The sequence below is a fragment of the Mycetomoellerius zeteki genome, unplaced genomic scaffold, assembly GCF_001594055.1.
Source record: "Mycetomoellerius zeteki isolate Tzet28-1 unplaced genomic scaffold, Tzet1.0 scaffold35, whole genome shotgun sequence".
Lineage (NCBI taxonomy): Eukaryota > Metazoa > Arthropoda > Insecta > Hymenoptera > Formicidae > Mycetomoellerius > Mycetomoellerius zeteki.
This window is the reverse complement of record NW_017257338.1, coordinates 1,080,795-1,089,966: the sequence shown is the minus strand read 5'-3', so window position 1 is coordinate 1,089,966 and position 9,172 is coordinate 1,080,795. Positions and strand designations below refer to the sequence as shown.

Sequence of the window (9,172 nt, the reverse complement as noted above, 5' to 3'; positions counted from 1 at the left end):
AACCTACAAGATAAACAAGGACATCTATTGTATAGGCCGCAGTCTAAATGTACGGTGTAAACGCAGCCAATGCTTCGAAGCGTTTTGTAGCGTCAAGTGGATCGCAGCGTCCGCAGCCCTAGTTACATAATGCAGGCATCATGAACGTGTTGATACCGAATTGTTCAAAGATGGTCGGAGTAATGCCGTACACCTGTAAAAATGCATTACGTCAAGTGAGTGTCTGCGAAACAACGGACTCGACATCGAGATACGATCTTTCACTCATTTGTTTACGCCTGATGCAGAGCGAATTGTCGTCAGTTCTACAATAACGAGTATCATATTAGAGTGTTGTGACATGTCTTTGTTACTTTTCTTTCTGAACTTCCAACTTTGTATTTAAGATAGAACGGTATCACAAAAGTGTCAAGTCCTTTGTACCGATTTAATAATTAAAAATTATTTTTTTGTCAATGTGAAGACTGGTGTTAAGATGTATATGATAATCCTGTCTTCTGTATGTCCCTAATTAGGCAAGCCTATCGAAAACAGATTTTACAGTGCAAACTTTGTCAACATAATTTTGCCAGTTGGAATATAACGAAATCTGTTAGAGATAATTGCAAATTGACTGCAGAAATTGTATAGAATCTGCCTTTTTATAACCATACAAGGCAAAATATTAAAATGTAGGGAATATAGTCCATTTAAATATCAATCTGTTACAATATATCTACTGGCAATCTGTTATGCCTGTGTCATACTATGCATTGGAGATTGAGGATTGCGAATTAAAGATTAGAATTCGACCAATCAGGTAATTTTAAGTTTAATCCGTTTCGTTCTAATTGGCTGAATTCTAATCCTCAATTTGCAATCTTCAGTCTCCAATGCATAGTGTGACACAGACATTAGCGTACATTAACCATTATTTTGTATACTGAAATTTTATTTCGAGATTTTTAATTTCATGTATTTTCAATAGATTAGAGCTTTACATACTGCGACAGTACAAAATGCTGAAGCCAAACTTAAGACCTTCTCAATTTACCGTTGGAATCCAGACAAATCCAATGAGAAACCATATATGCAGAAATATAAAGTTGATCTGAATGCGTAGGTTTTGTTTCATTGAACATATTAAATATTTTTCTAAGATTCTCCTTACATATATATTTTTTGACATTTAACATACTTTTTTCAGATGCGGTCCAATGGTATTGGATGCATTAATTAAGATTAAAAATGAGGTCGATCCAACATTAACATTCCGTCGTTCTTGTCGTGAAGGTATCTGTGGATCTTGTGCTATGAATATCGGAGGAACAAACACGCTGGCGTGTATCAGGTATTTCTACCTGGCATATAAAGTACCTGAGCTGAATAAGGTCCAACTAAATAACGTCCACTTTGATTGACTTTCATATCTCAAGTTATATGTGCAACATGTCTAATTAGATATACTTAATATATTTAAATTTTTAATTCTGCTAATAAAGATGACAAATATATTAGTCACTAAAAATAAAATGATTATGTTTCAGCAAAATTGATGGAAGCACAAGCACGGCGTGTGAAGTTTATCCCTTGCCCCATATGTATATTGTAAAAGACCTGGTGCCAGATTTAAATAATTTCTATGATCAGTATCGCAGTATACAACCCTGGCTACAGCGCAAAGACACGAAGGAAACTGGGAATCAACAGTATTTGCAAAGTGTGGAAGACCGTAAAAAGTTGGTAAGTGTGTGAGATTATTATATTTATTTGATTTTCTGTTTCAATTACAACTATATCTCTTTAATCTAAAACTAAATGTACAATCTAATTTTAACTGACATAGGATGGTCTCTACGAATGTATTCTCTGTGCTTGCTGCAGCACTTCTTGCCCATCTTATTGGTGGAACGGTGATAAGTATTTAGGCCCTGCAGTACTTATGCAAGTAAGCGCATCATATTATACTGTTTTAAATGCAATATTATGTAATAGAGTAATCAATCACAATAAGCGATTTAGGGCCGGTTGTTCCACCTTCGAAACCAAACTATGTGGTAATTTATCTGGGTAAGCAAAAGAGTAAAAGAATAAGAGTGTAAAAGAGTAAGACCTAAAATTTACCGAAAGGTGGAACAACTTAGCCTTAGAGAAAAATGACGCAAGTGAAAAATTCTTTAATAATGAATTGAATATTTACAAATCAGATAACACATCTGAGATAAATTAGAGATAAATTAAAATGTATGTAATATTGCTTGATATGTTTAATTCAATTTCATAGAGTTTCTCACTTATACCATTTCCTTCTTAGACTTTTCAACTATCATTATTTTCAGGCTTATAGGTGGATTATTGATTCGCGAGATACTCAAGCAAAGGAGCGTCTGGAGAAATTAAAAGATCCATTTTCAGTTTTCCGTTGTCATACAATCATGAATTGCACGCGTACCTGTCCAAAGGTGAGTTTAATTCACATTAGAAGATGCTTCAACTTAAATTAATTAGTAACATATAAGATAATTATTGTAGTAACATACAAGTAATTAGTGTCTTTTTGTTATATTTTGCACTTCGCTTGTTTTATTCTCCGCAAATGTTTTAGTAGTTTCTATCTATATTCTAGTTGCTACCTATTCAAGACAATTTAATTAACAGTAATAACAGTAATATATATATATATATATTAAAATTATATTTATTAAACTGATAGAGCGCAGATTATTAATAATTTATTTTGCTTACTCAGATCTTATTTTTCTGGTCAATCAATACATTTCTCTTATTTCTTATTTTTTACTACTGTTTACTTATACTGCCCCCGAAAAGTTTCCGGACATGGAACTTAAAATTGCTTAATATTCGGATACCATAACTCGGTAAAAAATCATCGCAGACAAAAAAATAAAGCTTTTTAAAGCTTGAAACTTATACTTTAGCATGCTTTTAACCGCCTTTCAAAAAAATCCTTTTCGGAGGCAGTGTATATTTATGTATTTAATAAAATTATGAGTACTTCAAGGACTACACAAATATGTATAAAGAAAAAAAGTAATAAGAATAAATCAATTATTCGAAATTAGGCTGAATTATAATTTAGCTAATTATAATAATTGAGTTAAGTTCAAAGATTATTGAATCAAAATACAAATACACTTTGTACAGGGTCTGAATCCGGGAAAGGCGATAGCAGAAATAAAAAAACTGTTGGCTAATTTGAGCCAGAAGCCACAACCGGATCTCACCGCATAGTTAAAGGAATACCAGGTAGAATAAGTTCTGTACGCTTATGTATTATGTACTACATGCAGCGAACATATATTTAGTGTGATATTTCATACGAGACCGGAGATGTGCGGATCCACATAATAAATAGCAGATAAAATATCCTAGAAATTAAAAGATTAATCAAGCAGCACTTGTAAATAAAACAGATTTCCCATAGAACTATGTTAGTAATTATTAATGCAGTAGCAATCCTTCAAACGAAAATTCGGGCTATGCTTTATCAGTTTAATATTTTCACGGTTCGGCGGCCATCCGGATCCTAGCGGTCTCACGCGATCGATTGTGTACCTCAGCGGTGCGTAATGTTATACCGAATATGTCTTCGTGATAGCGATTTTCATCCTAAAAAAAGAATCGTACAGTGCAAACCAATTTAAGTGTATTTGCTGTCGAATAGATACAAATCGTAAGCAACAAGAAAATGATAATGATATGAAAGACGTACTCTTAATGATAACATATATGCTTCAACTTCTTTGTCCGTCATTTGGCTATGCGTTTGTATGATCTGTTTTAAGGTCTGATAAACATCTTCTGCCATTGTGCAATCCCCACAAACATAAAAGTGACCGCGCTCATATACCACCATCTTGTAAATTTGAGGCGCTTCCGATTGGATCAAATCTTGCACATACGTCTGATATTTATATAAAAATACAAACTTCATTTCATATATCTTTTACATATATATATATAAAATTTTTATGAGTAATATTTAAATCTCTCTACAAATCTCTTTTTCTTAGATCTATAAAATAGCATATATATTAATACCTTCTTAAAACCAGGTTCCCGGGACAATGCCAAAAACACCTTATCCAAAACACCAACTTCCAACATTTCTTTCTTCTCTTGTCTATATAGATCCAAATTTCTTTGACGGCAGCCAAAGAAAAGCCAAATCTTGCCAAATTTTTGATCTGCACACAAAAATATCATATGTTTACATAATGTCAATATATATAGTATCATAAGGATATTTTATATTAAAGTTTATAATTATAAAATTAAAAAGATATCTATAACGAAAACATCCATACTTGGCTGAAGTTTCATCTGAGCAAATCGATGATGCCAGAACCCTCGGAAAGGAGCGATTCCAGTACCTGGTCCAACCAATATCGCCGGTGCTTCAGTTTCCGTTGGCATATAAAAGTTTGGCGCGCTTAAATATTAATGATTGTATTCAACATAACATCTTTACGTTCAATTGAGTGATGTTTAATTAATACAAAATTGATATTTCTCACCTCCGAACAAACACATACAGCAATTCTCCTTCAGATATTTGCCGCAGATAATTGGAGCACACGCCAAAATGTACTGGTCCAGAACCGTCTAGAATTTGTTAAATATAATTGAAAAGATATGATGTATCAGGTCACCATTAAATTGAATATATATAGATTATAAGTAGAATTCTTTGGAATGAAAGAGAAAAGAAAAGTAAGGCTTATACTTTGCGTTTGATATTGCACCACTGCAACTGTCAGATGTATTTGCCCTCGATGCACTTGAGGAGATGATGAGATGCTGTAGAATCTTGGTTGTAAAGGTGTTAGATGAAGCAACAGCAATGGGGCATATGGAGTCACGGATGGAAATTCATCCAAAACTTCGGCCAAATTAGGAAACTTCCAATGTCTCCAATCCTCGTAAGCCGCTGGATCCTATTCGAAGAAGCTTTCAAGTTTTGTGGATTTCACATTTTTTGCAAATTATTATGTTTAATGTTGCTGTATATGTTTAATAAACTGTGTCTTTAATTTTTAGATTGATTTTAATGTTTTTTTTTTTAGATCTCTCCAATCTTGAGCCTTTATTATATTAAAATTAAATATTTTTTAAATTAATAACATTAAATTTGAATTGTGATATGAAGAAAGGTTAATATATTTAAAATTTCTTTTCATTTAAAAAAACATTTTTAGCTTATAAAACTTTAAATTTTCATTGTATTAACTGTTTCCAAATTCTGCTACTTCTCGAGAAACAGCTACATTTATACATTTACATATTTACATATTTACAGAGGCCAGAAGATCAAGCTGCGTCTGTTCTTTTGCATTTGTAGCTATTGAGGCGAAATATCTTAACAGATTCGGCGTAGGTGGTGTCGTGATATCCAAAAATCGAGTTAACAACATCCTGAAGGAATTTGGTAAATATCTGTCATGAGGTATCCATGTTTTTACAATTCCTGAAAAAAAGCTTCTGTTATTTATTTGTAAAAAAGAGAGAGGAAAAATAAGGAAAATTAATATAAACAATAATATCCACCATTAGGAGTATGTGCTTGTTTCTGCATTTGCAGCTCGATCGATGTATCAGCTTCAAAAATAGATTGCACACGTTGTAAGATTCTCTGCACGAGGTCTGCTCGATTGCACGCAAACACACCTAAGTGATCCCCGGGTTTATAAGAAATATCCATGCCTACTATGTCATCCAATTCCAGAAGCAATGTTATTCCGCTGGACTCATCGCCGCTCAAGTTGGTCCTTCGAAGCAAATTGCACATCGTCACGTTTCTATTATGACATTTGCTTAATGCTTTGGCCATCGGTTGAGGCTCGGCTTCTACAAAACGAACTGTGGCTGCAGACAACGCTTCAGAACCCAGAGACAAAGCTACTTCCAATAACGTATCATCATCGTCCAAGCAGAATGTTTCGCATGCAATCGCAAAGATATCAGCTGCCCATTTCCGAAAGGTCTGCTCCTGTCCACACATCTCGTCACCTTGGGCTAAACGTGCTAATCGCTCTCCGCCCAACTCGCCTAACAAATTGTCAACGTAGCGGCCAAATGCACAAAAGTTTGGATACGCGGACGATCCTAATGCAAACACAGCGAAACGGACATTGCTGAGAGGTCCAAAGGTATCTTCGGTTTGCGACTCCGTCGTAGAACCACGCAAGGAATCTAGACGATCCAATTTTTTCGACCCACTTACTTCCGTTTGGCTGTTAGCTTTAATAAATGACTTTGAGGTCGCCAAACTTATTTTATTCTCGCTGTTTATATAAGCGTCGTTCATTTTCATTGCGTACAAATTTTGCGCAAAAACTTCTCCGTTTTCCGGCGGGTCACCATTTCCAAAAGTAGAAGTTATTACCAGCAGTAGAGCTTCGTGCTCTATGTTACTGATGTCATATTCTTCCATTGAAAGTACTTGGGAATGAAAAGCATGACCCAATAATTCGCCCAACTTTTCCGCATACATTTGAGATGTGCCGGTTTCCGTAGCAAACAGCACGGTCGCTTTTATTCGACGCGATAATGCTCGTCCGAATAACTTGGATGTAAATTTTACAGCTCTCGCAATCTGCTTGAAATGAAACTTTCGTCTTGGTTTTTTCGATGTTGCCTTCTTATCGCGTCCTTTCTTCCATATGTGAGTTTTCCACGCTGGATCTTGAGCATCGTAAGAAGGTTTTAAATGATAAAGCGCCATTTCCTGATGAAATACCGGCGTAGCAGAGCCAGATATTGGCGGCACGATCCATAGCCAATCTGCGGGACAACCGTTTCGAAGACGCATCTCATTTTCATAATGTTTCATGAAAGATTCTGAAGCGGTATGATGATCTACGATCGTCACGTTCTTCATTTGAAAGCTATGTAGTACTGCGACGTTAGCTTCTATCATTGCTTTATCTTTCCACAATGATGTGGATGTCCTTGTGTCTAGACCCATGTTCGTCGCTATTGTCTCGAGCATGTTATATCTTTGAGCATCGCATAAATCTCTGGAGCCAATCTCGGTGCTCATGTCCCAGCCATTGAAAGGTGCCGCTGTGAATACTAAACCTCCGCAATCGAAAACCATTCCAGACACGGCCGGAACGGCAAACCACTTAAGACTCAATTTCTCAAACCAATCATACCTATTATCCAAATATATATATATATATGTATATATGAGCTTTTATTTTTGACAACTTCGAAGATTCGAAGTTTCAAAAGAATTCAAATTTAAACGAAATTAATTTCGAATTTTCGAAATTTAAGATATTTCGAAGCTTCGAAAACTTTGAAACTCGAAGAAGTTTTGTCAAAAGTAACAGCCCTATTACATATATTTATCATATAATAAATATTATATATGACATTGCATAATTTTTTAATTAACGTAATAAGTTTAAATAATGATAGTATTTAAAGAACAAAAAATTATTCATATGTTAAATTTACATTAATTTCACATTATTTAACGAAAGCTTACGTAGGATGACTAAGAGGTACTTCGAATACCAAGTCGCTGGGAATGTCAAAATAATCTGGATCGTGTCCATTGGCAGACAGAACCAATGGCAGTATGTCAAATCTGGTTCGTGCGCCTTTCCATCCTAATTTCATGCAAACCTATTGGAAAAAAGTAGTGGCTTTGTTAAATTATTTTCGAAATGTATGTATTCTTTCTTTATAGAGAATTTTTTTCAAAAAGTTAGATATTTTTTCGGTTTTTATGATATAAATAATTAAAAGAAAAAAGATCTCATGAATATATATATATTGTGATTGAATTTTATAATATTCTGACCTCTGTGAATTCTACGTTTGCAGGATCGCCAAGAATGGTACCATCTGGATTTTTGTATCCTGCATAATTGATCAGTTGATTATTCCATACTCTGTAATCGTGTTTCCCATCAATACGCTGCGGAAATATTGTTATCGCGGATCTGAAAATTGTGCATAATAAATAATTAGATATATATCATACCCGTAAGTACGCCTGGCAGTTTTTTGAAATAATTTTTAGCTCTCTGTAATTTAAATCTCTATGTCAATATCTTCAATTTTATTCACGGATATGAACGGAAAGAATAAAGCTATTCTGATTCAGTATTTATATATCCTTTAATAATGAAAGTTAGAAAAAACTATAAACTGTATAAATCTCATATAAAAATACTTCACCTGATATTTCCTTTATTTGTACTGTATTTGATATGATTACATAAAGCCTCAAACATGCCACTCGTAGTTGTAACATAACGGCAATCAAAAACCTACAAATGCATTCGTTTTATAAACAAATCGACTAATAGATATAATTTTTCAGATATTTATAAACTATGTATAATGCATAAAAAATATTGTTTTATTTTTCGTGAAAGTAGACAAGTTATGATATAAGACAAACCTGTAGCTTTGACCACTGAATGCGACCAATGCATCTCGCAGCATTTCGCCAAGCCAACTTTGCGCCGAAAACCAATTCTGTTTCCGTTAACTGATACGTACCAGTGGAAATCACTTCTCTCTGCACACTCTCCAAACGTACACGATGAGCGTCGCTATTCAATCTATTTTATTCAAACATGAACAAAAGCTTAAGATTTATTAAAATCTCAAGGAATATATACGAATACTGTGGCAATTTTAGTACCTTCTAATAGAAGTGAAATATTGCTCCAGAAAATCATTCGCATGAAGTAAGATTTCCTCTTTCGTTCGTGGCTCCGTACCATGAGTAGGCAGTTGCATTATGCTACCAAGACAGACTTGGCCCGTGCAAAGTATTTTCTAGAAATTTATTTTATATTATTTTAGTTTTCTTATTTATTATATCTTCTTTATTTTCGTATTTTACATCATGTACATTATGTATATTAAAATATTGACGAAAAGAGAGAGACAGAATACATTTTCAGAATATCTGTTGTTATAATGATATGGAAAAAAGCTTTATTAAAAAATTGATTTGGAAAATTAGATAAAAAAAATAACATCCATCATTTTTAAAAATTTGATCAATTTTTAATTAATTATATATATATATATATATATTTCGTGTTTAATATAAATTCTCAAAATATAAATAAAAAATGTATAAAAATATCCTGGCGGAAAAAAATGTTAACAAAAAAGTACAGAAAAACTACATAGATTAAGA

At 33.6% G+C, this 9,172-nt stretch overlaps 2 protein-coding genes across 2 annotated transcripts in view; one reads left to right on the top strand and one right to left on the bottom strand.

Annotated features, from left to right (window-relative positions):
• The first annotated feature begins 82 nt into the window (after positions 1–82).
• SdhB (Succinate dehydrogenase, subunit B (iron-sulfur)) lies at positions 83–3,427 on the top strand. Its single transcript, XM_018452743.1, has 7 exons — positions 83–215; positions 968–1,098; positions 1,187–1,330; positions 1,527–1,722; positions 1,826–1,927; positions 2,319–2,441; positions 3,145–3,427. Exons 1-7 carry the CDS (start codon positions 141–143, stop codon positions 3,229–3,231), a joined length of 858 nt encoding a protein of 285 aa, XP_018308245.1. The 5' UTR covers positions 83–140; the 3' UTR covers positions 3,232–3,427.
• The window catches only part of Nos (Nitric oxide synthase), a 6,788-nt gene continuing 919 nt past the window's right edge, over positions 3,304–9,172 (bottom strand). The window contains exons 2-14 of the mRNA XM_018452742.1: positions 8,666–8,802; positions 8,420–8,582; positions 8,194–8,285; positions 7,814–7,955; positions 7,496–7,635; positions 5,548–7,157; positions 5,298–5,467; positions 4,727–4,937; positions 4,518–4,605; positions 4,308–4,432; positions 4,042–4,187; positions 3,713–3,904; positions 3,304–3,609 (exon numbers count right to left, since the gene is read on the bottom strand). Of these exons, the coding sequence (XP_018308244.1) occupies positions 3,502–3,609; positions 3,713–3,904; positions 4,042–4,187; positions 4,308–4,432; positions 4,518–4,605; positions 4,727–4,937; positions 5,298–5,467; positions 5,548–7,157; positions 7,496–7,635; positions 7,814–7,955; positions 8,194–8,285; positions 8,420–8,582; positions 8,666–8,802 (3,324 nt within the window). The 3' untranslated portion in view covers positions 3,304–3,501. The remainder of the gene's footprint in view (positions 3,610–3,712; positions 3,905–4,041; positions 4,188–4,307; positions 4,433–4,517; positions 4,606–4,726; positions 4,938–5,297; positions 5,468–5,547; positions 7,158–7,495; positions 7,636–7,813; positions 7,956–8,193; positions 8,286–8,419; positions 8,583–8,665; positions 8,803–9,172) is intronic.

Bases quoted from the DNA above. Each gene is read 5' to 3' on its own strand.
- SdhB (XM_018452743.1), top strand. From the start codon at position 141: ATGAACGTGTTGATACCGAATTGTTCAAAGATGGTCGGAGTAATGCCG. The intron at 216-967 runs GTGAGTGTCTGC...TATTTTCAATAG, and splicing joins GTAAAAATGCATTACGTCAA to ATTAGAGCTTTACATACTGC. The intron at 1,331-1,526 runs GTATTTCTACCT...ATTATGTTTCAG, and splicing joins AACACGCTGGCGTGTATCAG to CAAAATTGATGGAAGCACAA.